At 38.9% G+C, this 20,234-nt stretch overlaps 1 protein-coding gene across 1 annotated transcript in view; it reads left to right on the forward strand.

The window, feature by feature from the left end:
- The window catches only part of COL19A1 (collagen type XIX alpha 1 chain), a 350,833-nt gene that overhangs the window by 229,136 nt on the left and 101,463 nt on the right, over positions 1-20,234 (forward strand). The window contains exon 17 of the mRNA XM_040473872.1: positions 11,103-11,156. Within this exon, the coding sequence (XP_040329806.1) occupies positions 11,103-11,156 (54 nt within the window). The remainder of the gene's footprint in view (positions 1-11,102; positions 11,157-20,234) is intronic.

Here is a 20,234-nt window from a genome sequence, read left to right on the forward strand (position 1 = left end):
ATAAAATGCATTTAGGATATTATGCATTCTCACATAAGTATTCCAATCCCCCTTTTTTCACATATCATTGATTCCAAAATGTGGTAAGTTTTTACATCAGTCATAAGTCTTATTTCCGCTCACAATGTAAAAAAAGAAAACTGAACTTCCCAAATAGTCTGTAATGTTTTCCTGTGTAATTAACACCTCATTCACAGTTGGGAGTGCCAGTCAAGGCCCTGTGTCTTCTTCCTTGACATTTCCTTGATACCTTGTTCAGGCTGAGCTGATGCCTAAGAGTGTGCTAAATACACACACGGGACAGGGAAATATTTGAGCAGAGCCAGCTGTATTAGCAAGATCTGGCAATTTAGAGAGACTGCTTTCACATATGTCTCCTCTGTGGGCTTGAGGTCTGCATACCATCCTTTATTTAAGTCCAAATACTGCTGCAAACTTGTCTTCATCATCCTCATCCTCATCAACAGCAAAAACCATCTGTCAGATAAGTACCAGTAGCCCATTATATGCATTCTTTCTCCTCGTGGTGCTCCTGCAGGGCCGAGTGTTTATAAATCAAGTGACTAATTTAAGATGCGCTCATACTGTAAGTCACCCTGGGAGCACCAGGCTATTTTGAAACGTTGAGACTCGTAGATGTCATTTATTTAAGTAGCCTTGTTTTGTTTGCTTTTTTCTTCCTGATGATAGTGACCCTCTGTGGCTTTGCACACAGCAAATGCAGATGGCTGAAGTCATTAGATAATTCAAATAAAATCATTCTATTGTTGAAATACCCTGGTTTCATTTTTTTAAAAAGTTTATTGTAACATACATTCAGAAAAATATATGTATCACACGGATATACAGCTTGGTGATTTTTCAAAAATTGAGCACATCCAGGGCTCCTGGGTGGCTTGTTTGACTAACCATCCAACTTTGGCTCAGGTCATGATCTCACAGCTGGTGGGTTCGAGCCCCACGTCGGGCTCTCTCCTGTCAGCGCAGAGCTCTCTTTGGTTCCTGTCTCCCTCTCTGTCTGTCCCTCCCCACCTGGTACTTTCTCTCTGTCTCAAAAATAAATAAAAACGTAAAAAAAATTGTAAAAAAAATTGAGCACACCCATGTAACCAGCACACAGGTTCAGGAAATAGAACATGAGTATCACCAGCACCTTAAAATCCCTCTAATGCTCTCTTTTCGTCATTTCCAGCTCCCACAGCAGTAACCCATAATAACTTCTAACAGCATGGTTTCATTTTGACTCCATTTATTCCTTTTATGTTTGCAAGAGTCACTTGTATTGTTGCATGTAGTTGTATTCCATTCATTTTTGTTGCTATATAGTATTCCATTCTATGAATACCTCACAATTTAATTTTTATATGTCTATGCTTAATGGGTGCAACTTGATTGTTATCTTGGATGAAAAAAATACCACATGCATAGTTAAGATTTGGTTATACTTTTTTATGAAATTTATTGTCAAATTGGTTTCCATACAACACCCAGTGCTCATCCCAAAAAATGCAGTCTTCAATACCCATCACCCACCCTCCCCTCCCTCCCACCCCCCATCAACCCTCAGTTTGTTCTCAGATTTAAGAGTCTTTTATGCTTTGGCTCTCTCCCACTCTAACCTCGTTTTTTTTTTCCTTCCCCTCCCCCATGGGTTTCTGTTAAGTTTCTCAGGATCCACATAAGAGTGAAAACATATGGTATCTGTCTTTCTCTGTATGGCTTATTTCACTTAGCATCACACTTTCCAGTTCCATCCATGTTTCTACAAAGGGCCATATTTCATTCTTTCTCATTGCCGCGTAGTACTCCATTGTGTATATAAACCACAATTTCTTTTTTTTTTTTTTTAATTTTTTTTTTCAACGTTTATTTATTTTTGGGACAGAGAGAGAGCATGAACGGGCGAGGGTCAGAGAGAGAGGGAGACACAGAATCGGAAACAGGCTCCAGGCTCTGAGCCATTAGCCCAGAGCCCGACGCGGGGCTCGAACTGACGGACCGCGAGATCATGACCTGGCTGAAGTCGGACGCTTAACCGACTGCGCCACCCAGGCGCCCCCACAATTTCTTTATCCATTCATCAGTTGATGGACATTTAGGCTCTTTCCATAATTTGGCTATTGTTGCGAGTGCTGCTATAAACATTGGGGTACAAGTGCCCCGATGCATCAGTACTCCTGTATCCCTTGGGTAAATTCCTAGCAGTGCTACTGCTGGGTCATAGAGTAGATGTATTTTTTTTTAATTTTTTTTTAACGTTTATTTATTTTTGGGGGGGACAGAGAGAGACAGAACATGAACGGGGGAGGGGCAGAGAGAGAGGGAGACACAGAATCAGAAACAGGCTCCAGGCTCTGAGCCATCAGCACAGAGCCTGACGCGGGGCTCGAACTCACGGACCGCGAGATCGTGACCTGGCTGAAGTCGGACGCTTAACCGACTGTGCCACCCAGGCGCCCCAGGGTAGATGTATTTTTAATTTTTTGAGGAACCTCCACACTGTTTTCCAGAGTGGCTGCACCAGTTTGCATTCCCACCAACAGTGCAAGAGGGTTCCCGTTTCTCCATTGGTTATATTTTTCAATTAATGCACAATACATATTTTAGAAGGTTTGCTTGATACTGTATATTATCAAACATTTTTAAATGAAAAAAGTAGAGAATTTGGCAGAGGATGGTAGAAGGGCAGGAAGAAAAGGAACTAATGTTCTTATTACCACCATGTATTGGATGTCATGTCAAGAGTATTCTTGTTTTTAATTGTGGACAATACATATCACATAAAATTCTCCGCTTAACCATTTTCAAGTGTATAGTTCTATAATGTTAAACGTATTCACATTGTTGGGAAACAGATCTCCAGAACTTTTTCATCTTGCAAAAGTAAAACTGTAAAATCATTAAACAACAACTCCCCTCTTTTCTCTTCCCCCAGCCCCTGGTAACCACCACTGTCTGGTTCTATAAATTTGACTACTCTAGGTACCTCATGTAAGTGGTGCACACAGTAATCATACAGTATTTTCATTTAGTGACTTATTTGACTATGCTTGTTTCAACTAGCATAATGTCATCAAGGTTCATTCATGTTGTAGCCTGTGTCAGAATTTCCTTCCATTTTAAAGGTAAATAATATTCCATTGTATGTTTATAACCACATTTTGTTTATCCATTTATCTGTTAGTGGACATTTGAACTGGTTCCACCTCATGGCTATGCTGCTATGAACATGGGTGTGCAAATATCTCTTCAACACCCTGTTTTCAATTCTCTTGGATATATGCCTAGAAGTGGGATTTCTATATCATATGTTAGTTCTACTAATAATTTTTTTAAGAATCTGCATAGTGTTTTCCATAGCAGTTGCAATATTTTACCAAGAGTGAATAAGTGTTCCAATTTTTCCACATTCCTGCCAACATGTTTTGAAAGAAAGCCATCCTAATGGGTGTATATATGGTAAGAATTTACATGTGATCTTTTTTTTAATGCTTAGCAAACCTGTTGCAAAATATAAGTATCAATTTTACAGCAATGAAATCTTGACACACACACACACACACACACACACACGCGCGTGCGCGCACACACACACACACACACACACACACACACACACACAAATTCCTTAAGAGACAAAGCCAGGATTCTAGTCCAGGTGCTCTTGAATTTGACAATGGACTTTTTATCCTCAAAGTTTCACATAATCACAAAACCAATTAAGGTTTTTGGTCTAAGCTACAAGATTTACAAGACATTAGGGGCTCTACATGATTGCCTAACTTTATTTTATTTTGTTTTTTAGTTGTTTTTTTTTTTTATGTTTATTTATCTTTGAGAGAGAGACAGAGTGTGAGCAGGGGAGGGGCAGAAAGAGAGGGAGACACAGGATCTGAAGCAGGCTCCTGGCTCTGAGCTGTCAGCACAGAGCCTGACACGGCGGGGCTCCAACCCATGAACTGTAAGATCATGACCTGAGCCGAAGTCAGACGCTTAACCAACTGAGCCACCCAGCCACCCCTATTTTATTTTATTTTTTAATGTTTATTTATTTTTGAGAGAGAGATACAGAGCGTGAGTGAGGGAAGGGCAGAGAGAGAGGGAGACACAGAATTGGAAGCATTTTCCAGGCTCTGAGCTGTCAGTACAGAGCCTGATGTGGGACTTGAACACACAAACTGAGTGATCATGACCTGAGCCAAAGTCAGACGCTTAACTGACTGAGCCGCCCAGGCACCCCAATGACTGGCTAACTTTAAATATGAATAAGACTTGTTCATTTTAGCCACTCTGACTGGCGTGAGGTGATATCTGAGTGTGGTTTTGATTTGTATTTCCCTGATGAGGAGCGACGTTGAGCATCTTTTCATGTGCCTGTTGGCCATCTGGATGTCTTCTTTAGAGAAGTGTCTATTCATGTTGTCTTCCCATTTATTCACTGGGTTATTTGTTTTTCATGTGTGGAGTTTGGTGAGTTCTTTATAGATTCTGGATATTAGCCCTTTGTCCGATATGTCATTTGCAAATCTTTTTTTTCCATTCTGTCGGTTGTCTTTTAGTTTTGTTGATTGTTTCCTTTGCAATGCAGAAGCTTTTTATCTTGATGAGGTCCCAATAGTTCATTTTTGCTTTTAATTCCCTTGCCTTTGGAGATGGGTCAAGTAAGAAATTGCCGCGGCTGAGGTCAGAGAGGTTTTCTCCTGCTCTCCTCTAGGGTTTTGATGGTTTACTGTGTCACATTCAGGTCCTTATCCATTTTGAGTTTATTTTTGTGAATGGTGTAAGAAAGTGGTCTAGTTTCATTCTTCTGCATGTTGCTGTCCAGTCTCCCAGCACCGTTTACCCAAGGGATACAGAAGTGCTGATGCACAGGGGCACTTGTACCCCAATGTTTATAGCAGCACTCTCAACAATAGCCAAATTATGGAAAGAGCCTAAATGTCCATCAACTGATGAATGGATAAAGAAATTGTGGTTTATATACACAATGGAATACTACTTGGCAATGAGAAAGAATGAAATATGGCCTTTTGTAGCAACGTGGATGGAACTGGAAAGTGTTATGCTAAGTGAAATAAATCATACAGAGAAAGACAAATACCATATGCTTTCACTCTTATGTGGCTCCTGAGAAACTTAACAGAAGACCATGGGAGAGGGCAAGGAAAAAAAAGTTAGAGAGGGAGGGAGCCAAACCATAAGAGACTCTTAAAAAACTGAGAATAAACTGAGGGTTGATGGGGGGTGGGAGGGAGAGGAGGGTGGGTGATGGGCATTGAGGAGGGCACCTTTTGGGATGAGCGCTGGGCGTTGTATGGAAACCAATTTGACAGTAAATTTCATATTAAAAATAAATAAATAAATAAGTATGAATAAGAGCTCGAGGCTTAGAGTAGGGGTTCTCAAAGTACAGTCTTTAAGCCAGCAACATCAACATTACTGGGAACTTATTAAAAATAAATGTGAATTCTCAGGCCCTGCCCCAGACCTAGTCAATCAGAAACTCTGAAAGTGGGGACAGAAATCGTTTGGTTTTTTTTTAAAGTATAATTCACATACAATCTTATAGTAGTTTCAGGTATGCAACATAGTGATTCAATATTTATACACATTACAAAATAATCACCACAATAATTCTAGCCACCATCTGTTACCATACAAAATTACTATAATTCTATCAACTTTCTTCTCTTTGATGTACTTTTACATCCCCATGACTTCTTTACTTTATACCTGGAAGTTTGTACCTCTTAATCTCCTTCATCTATTTCATCCATTCTCCCACCACCCACCTATCTGGCAACCACCAGTTTATTTTCTGTACTTTGGTGTATGTTTTCTGTTTTGTTTGTTCATTTGTTTTGTTTTCTAGATTCCACATATCAGGGAAATCATACAGTATTTGTCTTTCTCTGTCTGACTTATTTCACTTAGCATAATACCCTCTAGGTCCATCCATGTTGTTGCAAATGGCAAGATTTCATTCTTTTGTATGGCTGAGTAATATTTCAGTGTGTGTGTGTGTGTGTGTGTGTGTGTGTGTGTGTATTATCTTCTTTATCCTTCATCTAATGATGGACACTTAGGTTTCTTCCATAGCTTGGCTATTGTAAATAATGCTGCAATAAATATACTGGTGCATGTATCTCTTCAGATTAGTGTTTTTTCCTTAAATAAATACCCAGTAGTGGCATCAGTGTGGTATTTCTATTTTTACTTTTTTGAGGGACTCCATACTGTTTTCCATAGTGGCTGTACCATTATACATGTCCACCAACAGTGCACGAGAGTTCCCTTTTCCTCACATATTGATCTGTTGTAACTAGCCCTCCTGATGATACTGATGCACAATTGGGTTGGAGCACCGCTGGGCTTAAATCATTAGACAAATATCTAAACTGCTGTCTAATAACCTTTCCACTTTTACAAACAGGAAACTTACATGTTGAGCACTTTGAGGTTTCCAGGGCAACCTGATACAATGAATCTGTGTTTTGTGCTTTATGCTCCACTTTTCAGAAAAGTGTTGGATTAGCCCAATTGTGATTATGCTGGAACAGTAGGTCCCCATCCAATTGGAGATTCAGCCAGACTCCAATTTATCAGAATTGCTTCTGAACAAATGGCCACCTGGGAGCACACATCCTAACCAGGAAGGTTACCCCAGGTCAGCATTTGTCTGTTATCTGCCAGGATTTGCATCCCCACCCTCATCCAAGTCCCCACTTTTTGTCTTACTTTTCAGTGGGGTCTAGAGTCAGCCTTGCAGTGAAGGCACTGAAATAGAAGGAGGCAAAAGTGGGAACAAACATGAGCCCGCCATTCCTCCCATCACACCAGCAGCAGCCCTCACCCCTGGCCCCAGGCATCCCCACACAATCCCCTGGAGTCCTGTAAGGAAACAACAGAGATTCATAGATTACACTCCCCTCAGAAAAACTGGAGGAATCTGATTTTAGTTCTAGGATGAGAGTTGTGGTTTATGCCTGCTGTCTTGGCATATATTACAAATAAAATATTCCCCGAGTTATCCATGCTTAAACAATAAAATGCACCCTACCAAAAATCTACTGTTATGTCTTAGGTAGGCTTTTGCCCTTCCCTAATGTTTTTAAGTGAAAAAACAAAAGACGTTTTAGAGTAATGGGAGAATGTGAGACTGTTCAGTGCAGCTGGAGGCCTTGAATGGGAGTAAAGAAGACAAAGGAGTTAATTCATGGGGCTCCTTGGAGAGAAGAAAGATGATGTCTGGAAGTAGGACCACAGTCTGTCAGTCCAATAGTTCAAGACCACTCTGAGACCTCACCTTCTGGAGCTTCCACCAGGTTTTCATCTATTCACCCCCACCCCTTTCCCCCCCACTCTGTCCTGTAAGATCCCCCTGACAGGTCAATGAAACTTAAGACTTAAGCTAAAGTCCTAGGTCCCAATATATTTAAGGCGCATTTAGGTCTATGGCTAAGAAAATGGGGCCTATGCTGCTTTGTAAAGAAATCTTTAATTGGGATTACATTGAATGTGTAGATAGCTCTGACCTCAGCCGTAGCAATCTCTTACTCGACACATCCCCAAAGGCAAGGGAATTAAAAGCAAAAGTGAATTACTGGGACCTTATGAAGATAAAAAGCTTCTGCACAGCAAAGGAAACAACCAACAAAACGAAAAGGCAACCAACGGAATGGGAAAATATCTTTGCAAATGACATATCGGACAAAGGGCTAGTATCCAAAATCTATAAAGAGCTCACCAAACTCCACACCCGAAAAGCAAATAACCCAGTGAAGAAATGGGCAGAAAACATGAATAGACACTTCTCTAAAGAAGACATCTGGATGGCCAACAGGCACATGAAAAGATGTTCAGCGTCGCTCCTTATCAGGGAAATACAAATCAAAACCACACTCAGATATCACCTCACGCCAGTCAGAGTGGCCAAAATGAACAAATCAGGAGACTATAGATGCTGGAGAGGATGTGGAGAAACGGGAACCCTCTTGCACTGTTGGTGGGAATGCAAATTGGTGCAGCCGCTCTGGAAAGCAGTGTGGAGGTTCCTCAGAAAATTAAAAATAGACCTACCCTATGACCCAGCAATAGCACTGCTAGGAATTTATCCAAGGGACACAGGAGTACTGATGCATAGGGGCATTTGTACCCCAATGTTCATAGCAGCACTCTCAACAATAGCCAAATTGTGGAAAGAGCCTAAATGTCCATCAACTGATGAATGGATAAAGAAATTGTGGTTTATATACACAATGGAATACTACGTGGCAATGAGAAAAAATGAAATATGGCCTTTTGTAGCAACGTGGATGGAACTGGAGAGTGTGATGCTAAGTGAAATAAGCCATACAGAGAAAGACAGATACCATATGGTTTCACTCTTATGTGGATCCTGAGAAACTTAACAGGAACCCATGGGGGAGGGGAAGGAAAAAAAAAAAAGAGGTTAGAGTGGGAGAGAGCCAAAGCATAAGAGACTGTTGAGAACTGAGAGCAAACTGAGGGTTGATGGGGGGTGGGAGGGAGGAGAGGGTGGGTGATGGGTATTGAGGAGGGCACCTTTTGGGATGAGCACTGGGTGTTGTATGGAAACCAATTTGACAATAAATTTCATATATAAATAAAAAAAAAGAAATCTTTAAAAAGTATTCAAATCCGTATTAAGGTGTTCTAGAAACTCAAGCCTACAAATCACATTTAAACTGAAAATACTTGTCATCTGAAGTTATCTCCTACACACAATATGTTCCAGTAATTTAACATCCCTGAAAAATATTTTACCTGCACATCCACTCTTAGCAAGGATGCGAGAACAAAAGCAGGCTTCCCCTGCACTCTTCCAGCATGCACATCAGTGCACTCTGACGATTGCAAGGCTGACTTGAATGATCACATAAACCCGCAGTGATATGCAAGAATTTGGATGCTTGCCTGTGCCATACTGAATCATGACTGTTTTCACTCCTCATCCTAAGACATGCCAATGTTATCTTACAATATCTGACATTTGGTTTGCCTTAACCATTAACTCTGTGATAAAAGTTGATCAATAGTCAGCCTCATTTTCCCTACTTCCTGCCCCGATCAATATACATGTCTCCTTTAACGAAAGGAGAATGCACACAGAAGTTGATCCTATGGTTTTAACTTACCTCAACCTGAAAGAAAGAACCAATCACCCACTTCGATGCCATTGATTTTGTTTCTTTGTGCCCCTGTGAATAAATAAATTACAGTGCTTCCACTTTCTAAGTAAACTTTTTATCATTGATTAGTCCTCAGGGTCTAATTGACTTACATTTACTAGAAGACCCAATATATTGATTTTCAGAATGTGTAAACTACAAGACCAGAAAATGGTGTACATGTGTAAACTTTTATTAAGTATACAGACAATTAAATTATATATTCATTCCAATGTTACAAATCCCTAAAGGAGCTCCCAGGTTCAGATCTCTGAAACAGAAACGTGAAACAGAAACATGAAAACACCACTAATTATATTTCTGTTTTTAATACAATTTTTAAAAATATGTTCCATAGACTTTAGCTGGGATTGTTTATAAAAACAGCTATTTTTATAGGAACTCCTGATGCTGTGACTTTAACTCACCTTCAACAGCAGTGCAAGCATTTCCTGTCCAGTCACAGTGTGGTTTATGCTTACCTCCCAAAACTTACTCTGCTGGTCTGGCATTGGACTTCCTACCCCACTCCAATCCTAAATGAAAACCAGAGAGAGAAAGCTACTTTGCCTGGCACTTTCAAGGCAAGAAAATTAGTGAAGGAAATGGGCCTTTAGTGTTTATGTTTACAATTCTTTCCCCTCCCTTCCAAAATTGAAAGACTAACCCAAAACTTTTACTTTTTCAGTAGCAACAAGTCTTAATGTTTATTAATATGCTGCTATCAATATGATAATAAAATAATCAGGAAAAATGAAATAGAGTGGACATATTTATCAAACATGCCCAGAAATGCTTCTTGTTCAAAATGTATGCTTGAATACCTAAGCTTACTTCCTTCTATTAGAAAGGGGAGTAAATTTTAAATTTATAAAAAGTAACTAACTGCCCTTTAAGTGATATTAGGTACACAGTTACCTATAGATGTTAGCCCAATCTTATTTTTCTAACTCTTGAAACTGGAATTTAGCTGGTTGTGAACTTGGGAAAGTTAACATTCCATTATGATAATGACTAGTAAGCAAGGGGTCTTTATTTTAGTTTACTTAAAAAAATAGCTTAACCATCCAAAGGGAGGAAAAGAGCATGTTAATGTGCTTTATACACTACATAGGATTAAGGTATGGCTTAGGGTAGTGCTTTTCATACTTTAGCAAACATAAGAATGACCTGAAATGGTTTTAAAATGCAAGTTCACGGCTTCTTTCCCCAGAGATTCTAAGCCAGTAAATTAAGATGGCGCTCCAGAATGCGCAGCTGTAACACCCGATCTCACCCTCAGGTCACTGCTGTAAAATTACAATTCAGAGGGGCACCTGGGTGGTTCAGTCTGACTTTGGCTCAGGTCATGATCTCACAGTTCGTGGGTTCAAGCCCCGCGTCAGGCTCTGTACTGACAGCCCAGAGTCTGGAGCATGCTTCCGATTCCGATTTTCCCTCTCTCTTTGTCTCTCTCCCGCTCTCTCACTCTCTCTATCTCAAAAATAAACATTAAAAAAAATTTTTTAATTACAGTTCAGACCATTCTTTGAGGAACACCAATTTAAGATGACAAATGTAGGTTTTATTGCATCTGAAACCATAGAAGCATCAGATAAAATGCCAATCTTAGACCATCCTTCAGATAGTTTATATTACTTGACAAGAGTAATAATAAGGTAGGCAAGCTTTTAAAGGACTGCTAATAAGTTAAGGCTTATTCATTCCAAGCACTACTTTTCTCGTCTTGGTCATTAAGATTTGGCCCGTTGCTTTTAGATTTTGTTGATGTTTAAAGGTGATATGGACTTGAAATTATTTTTTAACTTTCAGTTGATTTTTACTATCTTTAAAGTTGCCATTTAATATTGTCTTATCTTAAAATACAAAGGAATCACAGGTATTTATTAACTGTTTCTCTTTGATTTCCAGGGAAGACGAGGAAAAACAGGTCCTCCAGGAAAACCAGGCCCCCCAGGACCGCCCGTGAGTAAACAGTAGGATGACTGTTCCTTAGGAGAGCCCTTATTTATCTGCGGGTTATTTTACTCCCCTGTAGCCAATTTCTATCTTTCTACTGTTTAAAATGGTTATCCTCCTTACACCTCCCACCACCACACAAAGCATGAGGTAAGGAAGGCTAGTAACTGTACACCTCACCTACTTCTTTATTACATGGACAGGAACAATTGTACTGCGTGCATGAGCACCCTAAGGCAAGTCTTCAAGTAGATGAATCCTGATTGGAATCTACCTACCTCCATCCCCTCAATTTCTTAACATCCAGGCTGGTAGTAACTTGGATATCTGGGGAAGCATGTCCTCTTTTCTTGATACAGCTGTTTTATTAGTAGAATTTTGTGGAACGCTGTTGCAGAAGAAAGCTATAAAGATCTTCAAGCCAATCAGCGGATATTTTTCTTTATCACAAACCTCTAGAAATTGTATTCCATTCCTTGTGGTTCTGCCAACTCTTCAACCCATTACAGTCTGATTTGTGTCCAAGCTACTCCACGGACACTCTCTATAGTCACCAATAATCTCTGAAGCATGAGATTCCCTGGGCGCTTACCAGACTTCATCTTATTTCACTACTATACAGGAATTTACACTTGTGACTGCTGTCTTCTTGAAACTCCCGTTCTCTTGGTTTACTGATGTTGATTTTTTTTCTCCTACCTCTTGGGCCACCCTCTTTTGTCTCCTTCATTAACTATGTACCCTCCTCTCCTATCTGTATGCTGCATGTGTTAAAGATTTCCAGTTTTTTATTTCAACCCAGACATTCCTCTTGAGTTCCAGGCTCATACATTCCAACCTGCTCGGTATCTCCACTTGGAGGTCTCCTATGTATTACAAAAGTAGCGTGTCCCAAACTAAACTCTAGAAATAATTTTTTTTTCTCTCTCTCTCATCCTCCATATCCAAATCATGTCAATTCTATATACCAGTAGCTCACGAATCCATTTCCTCTTCTCTTTCCTCATTGCCACTGCCTTAGTTTAGGCCCCCATCAGTTTGTATGTGTATTTTTGTAACCATCTCAGAGTGGGGGCTCTTTGCCTCTACCTTCTACAAGTGGAGTCATATTGGTAAATGAGGAGTCAGACTATGTAACTCTTTGGCTTGAAATTCTAACAGCTTCTTTCTCCTTCTAGATAGATTCTGCATCTTCTGCATATCATTCTGGGTCCTTCTTAGTTTGCCCTTTACCTCTCTTTGCCTGTCCCCCTATGCCTTTCCTTCATTTTAACCACTGTGTAATCTTTCCTTACTATCTCACAAATGCTGTCCTTTGTGCAGGTTCTCCTGGAGGCTTAAGTAAGCTTCCCTCTGTCTTCATGACTCATGTCAACATCGGCTTTCCTGCATGGCCTTTGTCAGTGCTCTCATTATGTGAAGCGTCCTTTCCACAATCCTTGTAATCTTATACCTCCCGCTCTCATGTAGAACATGGCACATTGCTTCCTACTGTTGTTTTCTTTGTCTGTCTGCCTGCTGCACTGCGGGTTTTTTGAACTTCTATTTTATCACCACTGCCTAGCACAGTTTCTGTCATGTAGCATGTGATTATTAATTATTATTAATTATTTAATGAATGAGTAAACAAATAGATATATTTTGTAGGTAAGAAAAAAACCCAGGATGGAAGTGGCTTTTTAAGGACCAGAACCACCCTTCACCACCACTAAAGGGCTCCAGACCTAGCACCTTAGGAATTTCCTAGGATGTGGTCATGTGCCAAAAAATGCACATGATTGCTGTCTTGTCATGGATTTCATTTTGTTCACTTTAGCCAAACAGTGAACTGTTCTATAAGCAATATACTGGTGTTGCTGATTATAAAAGCAAGTTGGGAGGGTGGGGAATGGGAAGAGGCATAAATTGGGAGCCTGCAATCCATCCTTTAAAGGAATTAGCTTTGTTGATTTATATTCCAAATTTTCTGGCAAAACAGAGAACGCATTGTGAGATTTGCAATAATTGTTTTGTGCTATGAAGAAGAAAAGCTGGTGAATGCTAACAGGCAAGATTAGACCTTCATGTAGCTTTGTCAACATATGATACTGCTTTTAAAATGGGATAATTGTTGTCTCAAAGAAGGAATTTGAATGATGAAGTCTTTTGTGACAAGCCTGCCAACTGTCTAGGAAGGAAGATTACCCCAAGTCATGGAATGAGTTCTCAACTACAGATCAACCAAGTTTACTAAAGAATTTAGAAGATTAAGAAATATGTGACTTTATGAAAGAATTTTTAATATTCAATTTCACCAGTTTTAGTTTATTGCCAGAGTGGGGAAGAGAGGTACTTCTTTTATTTCAAGTTTTGGATTTAGAATTTAAACTCAGCTATGAGTCCGATACGGTGTTTGTTAAATCCTGAGTACACAGCTATTTAAAAGAAAAGTAGCTTATTATCTTTTGTAATATAACAAAATACTGATTATTATAAAATACTGCAATATACCAAGTACAAAAATAAAGAGAAAATCTATGTAAAAAAGAAAAGGTTTTTATTTATAGATCAGCTTTTGTTTTAAAAGAAAAAGTATAACATGGCTCATTTTCTGTTTAAGAAAGGTGGTTTATGGAAATTCTCTGTCTTTTTGATTCTGGGATAACTCCTCCAGTTGACTAGAATATCTTTTCTCTAATGCAAGTATTGTCAAAACCTTACTTTGGGGTACAGTTTGTTTCACCTTTTGGATTTTTTGGAGTTGTTCAGATGGTAGGTTGAATGCGTAACCTGCACACCAGCACGCTGCGGAAACTCTCGTAAGGCACCTACTCACACTTCCAGGACTTAGCCAAGGGCAGCATTGAATAGGAAGGTAAAATAATAGGATCCCGACATCTTTCAATGCTACCTTCATAGCATAGAGCAGATTTCAGCAAGAAGGCTGTTGTTTCCCAAGTGGTTAGAAATGAACAGAGTTCTTCAAAAGCAGTCCTTTCAAGATTATATTAATTCATATCTTAAGAAAATGAGCTTAGGAAAAAAGCAACCTGCCCCTAATTTTCATTGTTTCACAAATTCACAAACATTTATTTAAGGCCTCCCATGTACCCAGTACTCTGTTCAGAGCTGGGCTTGCAAATAGCAATACTATATTGTCCTTGCCTTCTGGGGATTCAAGTTTAGTTTACAGAAATGTGAACAAAGGGAAAGAATTAGAAAAGATAATGGTCGAGATGGTTTCCTTCAGGAATTGACAACTGGAGCATAAAAATCGGGCCTTAAAAAAAGAAGGAATTCCTGCCAGTTACGACATGAATGAACTTGAAGGACATTATGCTAAGTGAAATAAGCCAGTCACAGAAGGACAAAGACTGCATGATTCCACTTATATAACAGACTTAAAATGGCCAAACTCAGAGAAGCAGAGAACACAACAGTGGTTGCCGGGGGCTGGGGGAAATGAGAGTTGTTATTCAATGGGTATAAAGTTTCAGTTTTGCAAGATGAATAAGTTCTAGCGATCTGCTGTACAGCATCGTGCCTGTAGAGTATTGCGCACAGTATTGTACATTGAGAAGTTTGTCAAGAGCGTAGATCTCATGGTCGGTGTTCTTAACCACAAAACAACAACAACAACAACAACAACAACAACAAAAACTACCTAAGGGACACAAGGAAACTCTGGGAAGTGTTGATATATTGATTACCTCAATTGTGGTGATAGTATCACAGGTGTTTTCATTTGTCCAAACTCATTAAATTGTACACATTAACTATGTTCAGTTCTTGTATATCCATTATACCTCAATAAAACTGTTGAAAAAAGAAATGAAAAGGAATTATCCAGTAAAACAAATAGAGGGGAAGGAGAGAGCAAACTGAATATTGCTGAAAGAGGAAATCAGCCTGAGCAAAAGCACAGAGCACTGCAGCTCTGGGCAGCGAGGCAAGGCAGGCAGCCCACACACTTCTGAGACCCAGTGCACTAGGCCAGCACTGGCAAGTCAGGCCCTGGCAGGGTCCTGGTGAACCAAGCTATGAAAATTCGTGAAGACTTCTAAGTGGGGAATCCCGTGGCCAGATTTCATTGATAAGGTCCCTTCCGAGGCAGCATGGTGGGCTTGGGTTGTTGAGAGGACACAGGATTCACTGTGGCTATCATAGTATTTACTGTTTTTAAATTATCAGCAGAATATTTTTTTAAATCTCTGTTAGAATGCCCCATGGAGCTATTTGTTTTTTATTACAAGTTATATATAGCTTGAGAGATGTCCCCATTTATTTATGGACATATTTAGATCAAGATGTTGTTGTTTTTCATTTATTTGTCTTTAACAGCATTGTACCCTATGTGAAACGAGCCCTACTTTACAGCAGGAAGGAAGGTAATAAGAGGAAGAAGGAAAGGTTGGTCAAGACTAAAATCTTTCTAATTGAGATTGGGAGATGGTGTATGACTCACCCTAGTGGCTTGAACGTGAGGTTCCTAAAGCACATGTTAGAATTTCTCATGACAATATGAAATATTTTTAAAATATTAATTTTATCTCTCTTATCAACAATAATCAAACACTATGTAATATCCCTCAAGTGAGTGCATAGTATGTAATTTTAGCATATATGTTGGAGCAATTAGCCTTTAGAAAAGTTAGGCAGGAAAAACTATTCTGCTCAGTGTGATTGTCTAAAAAGAACCATGGAGGCATGGATCCTTTGATAACAAGCATACTTTGCTCAGTTTCTGCAAGAAAATGTTTTTCCCTTCGGGGTTTTAGAGATGTTCCCGAAATCAAAGATAATGTTGGTATTTAAAGGAATGTCAATGAAGATTTAAAAAAATAGAACTAAGAGAAATCTCTAATGGCTCGAAGGAACTCAAATAATTAAAACATTTAACCAATCCTTCTACTTGCAATTTTTTGTTCTGAAGCCAAATTTGTATTTTCTCACTTTCTTAAGAAGCATTTGTACCAAAAAGATAAGTTGTTTGCAAAGAATAATTTCCCACAACTTTCCATTTAGCATATAAAGGACAACCATTTTCCCCCTCGGAGAGTGTATTTCCTGGGGAGAAAAAATGTAATAATGGAATATTTACTAAAAGTAGATCTATTGAACTACTGTTATTAAATTGTGTTTATGAATTGGTGTTTCATCAAAGTCATATATATTGCTCCAATTTAGTTCCCCATATTTAAAGTAATTTTTACTCTCTTTGGGGAAGATTTAGTTGAAATTTACACACATGTAATCTGCATATAATTAGATTATTCTTAATAAAAATGCTTGTCATTGAGGAGCAACTAAACTGGATAACAGAGCTAGCCACAAGATGAACATATTTTTTGTAAAATATTAGTCCAATTTCCTGTTAACAGGCAGAGCTGATCTTACCTATGCAAAGGAAAAAGTTCTCAAATTCCCACAAGTAACTTCCACCATCTTGTTTTCAATGACTACTCTTCATTGGAGGCAAACCATTAAGTAAAGATGTCTTGGATTGATAATACCTGCAAATACACTATGCTTGAGAGCAGTTTTTCAGAGAAGAAGCATGAGATCATTAAGTATCTCCTGGAGAAGGAAATAACACTAACTCCTGAGGAAACAGGTTCAAAAGAGAGGGATGGATCAGGAGAGTTTATTATAGCACTTGCTCTGCAGTAGGTACCCCATTGCCAATGCCTTATGTAATCCTCACAACTATGGTGAGATGCAGAAACTATCCCATTTTATGATAGGATAAAGGATGCTTAGAAATATCCAGTAATGTGCCCAAGATCACACAAGCCTAAGTTGGAGAGCCAGAAGTGAAACCCAGGAGCTGTTCTCTAAACCCACCTTTATTTCACTAGATCACAGGTGTGAAAGACAAGCTTCTAGTTTACAATTTGACTAGGATCAGCCTTACTTAAACATTATACACAGAACATGGTTTGATTTTCTTATGGTAATTCACAGCACTGCAGTGCCTCAGGACAGCAGGATAGTGTAAGAAGATAGCGAGGAACCCAGCCCTTCACACTAGTGTCCTCAGGCAATTCACTTAACATTTCCTTGTCTCAGTTTCCTTTTCTGTAAATTTGAAATGATTGCACCTGCCTCATCAACTTCTCGCAGCTGCTGGGAGAAAGAAAAGCAGTGCCATGTATGTGAAGATCTTTCTTGTAAATGAAAAGCTCTAGCTATGTAACTGAGATACATTCCTATTATTCTGACCATCCATTCACACATATAGTATTGTAGACAGCAGAGATTATCTTGGATCTGTAATTGAACCAACACATTTTTCCTTTTTACAAATTTCCCCAAATCCAGTTAACAAAAATGTGAATTTCTTTCATTGACTTGCTAAAGTAAAATATCCGAGCTCTACATACATATGGAATGCTTATTCTGTATATGTAAATCTACTCATGAAGAGATAGATATGAAAGTTACTCAGAGTCAGGTAATAATAACAACAGGGTCTAAGTATTCAGTGGTGTTTTTTCCCCTCTGATTTACAGCCTCTTCCTTGCTTGTGGGACTAGTTCATCCATGATCTGAGCTGTTGCATTTTATGAGTCGTGATGTTCTCTAAGTCTCAATTACTATCCTTCACACTCTAATAAAAATTTCTCTTATTCTTTAAAGCAAGTTATCTGCGTAGCATAAGCAATGGAAAATAGTGGCCTGTGTTATGATAATGAGACTTGGAAAGTCGCAAGACTTGAAATGCCTTCATTTATTCAAAGTATTCTGGTTTTTAGTTCCTTTAGAAAAGAGAGGAAAGCAGCTGGAAATGAGGCGGAGCAGGAGGGAAAGCAGGAGAATTTAACTAATGAGCCATTAAAGGAAGTATGTATTAGCCCACCCATTTGACATTAACTTTGCTTCTCATTCATCATCACTGTAAAAGTGTTTATTAAAAACCACATTAATTTTAAAATGTGTTATTATTTCTTTCTGTTACACGCAGGGCTCTTCATTCCCTTTCTTTTTTTTTTCTGGCATTGTTTTTGTGCATTGTTTCATTATTGCAGTATGAGAATTGAGCAGTGGGCTCAAATGTGTCACATTTCAGTACATAGCAATTTATGTTGAAAACAGAAATTCAAGGAATTTGTAACGTGGGGCAGCAGCTCCCTCTACTGTTTCCACTGGAAAAACTATAAGCAAAGAAAGGCACTTCATAGCTCTTAAAGGATGTCCAAGCTATGGAATTTTTTGTTTGAGGCTTTAATATAAAGCTACATAATTTTCAAAATTATTTTAAGATTTTTTTTTTGCAATTTATGCTTATCCTATACTTTAAATACAAATGCTATTTTATCCACCGTCACTTTCAATATGAACTTGACACTCCTGAGGTGAAAACCCTTAGCTCATGGATACCTAAAATGTCCATCTGTTGTAAAATGCTGATAAAACTCTACAGTGATCATTTTGTGGGAGCTGACTCCAATGAAATTCATGCTTCTTTTCTAAAACAACAATATGATTTAAAACAAATACAACCCATGTTGTTTCTGTTTTAGTTTTAACTTCAGTGTAGAAGAACTTCTTTTACCTTGAAAGCATGGGTCATTGCACGGTTTGAAGGTTATGATTATACTGCCTTATACAGAGTTAGAAGGGTAAATTAGGGTGTAATATTGAATTCATTTACTCAGCAAATACTTACTGATCATCTATCACATGTGAGTCACTATTATAAACATTGAGCATACAGTAGTTTAAAAAAATACATAGTGGGGTGCCTGGGTGGCTCAGTTGGTTAAGCATCCGACTTCAGCTCAGGTCATGATCTTGTAGTTCATGAGTTTGAGTCCCACATCCGGCTCTGTGCTGACAGCTCAGAGCCTGGACACAGAGCCTGGAGCCTCCTTCGGATTCTGTCCCCACTCTCCGCCCCTCCCCCGCTCGCGCCTTGTCTCTCTCTCAAAAATAAATAAACGTTTTAAAAAAATGTTTTAAATCAAAAAATACATAGCAACAAACTAACAAGCTGCAGATATGCTCTCCCTTCAGTAACTTACACTCTGTTGTGTGTTGGGGGTAGTTATGGTTAATAAGCAAGTCAACAGATAGACAAAAACATTTCAGTTTAGCATGAGGTGATACAGGGGAACAAACTGGGCAATATGAGAGTGATTGGGGAGAAAGTTGTTACTCTAGTTAAAATGGTCAAGATGGCATCTCTGAGCATTTAGATGATGTTACTTGAGAAGAAGCATCCCATTTGAGGGTCAGAGCAAGAGCTATCCAACTAGAAAGATCAGGAATTCAAACGTGGGAAAGAGCTTGATGTATTTAATAAACATAAATGAGCTAAGAGAAAAATAGTGCCAGAAAAGGTTTTGGAGCTGAATGGCTTTTAACATGTAGGGCCTTATGAGGGTGGAAGCAGGTGTGTGGGATGGGGGTAGTAATGGGTGGCAAGGAAAATAGCCAGTCACATCTCACTTTTGTAAGTCTTGGGATGGCATTTTTATCTGAGGTGATTAGATTTTTTGGGGGATCTGATAAAATTACTTTTTCTACTGATAATTCTAGAGGTAACATCATTTTTAGCACATTATTTTTAGTCTTTGCATAGCCTGGGAATAGAGTTGTTTGCTGAGAGAAAACAAGAAAACTGACCAACTTCACATTAGCCCATTTAATTTCAGTCTTGCCTGAATCCAGTAGATACCATGTCTTTCATTAAAGATGGAGACTCTCTTCACATTTAAGTCAGTCTTTCTTTTTCTCCACAACTAGACCTGATGCTTCTTTTGTGCTAGCTTTTGGGTTGGGTCAGATGAGTAATCACAGCAATGAAAATATATGCCCTCAAAACACCATGGTCCTAATGGCTTTCTGCACCTGTACCCCATTATCCATCACTACCCCCAATTTTTAAATCTTCCACCTCCAACTTTATCAACTGTGTCCCAAGAACTCAAGGTACAAAGTTATTGTTTCCAGCATATAGCAAGGCGCACCTCTAAAACATATTAGTACCCCAAATTCTGGACTACCGAATAAAGTGGGTGACAAGAACTGTCTGATTTAAAACATTTAATTTCTGGTTAAAACACCCTATATGTGACTGTGTACATTTTGAGGCTCATCATG

This window comes from Herpailurus yagouaroundi, unplaced genomic scaffold (genome assembly GCF_014898765.1).
Source record: "Herpailurus yagouaroundi ecotype Mexico unplaced genomic scaffold, PumYag 139, whole genome shotgun sequence".
NCBI classification, from domain to species: domain Eukaryota; kingdom Metazoa; phylum Chordata; class Mammalia; order Carnivora; family Felidae; genus Herpailurus; species Herpailurus yagouaroundi.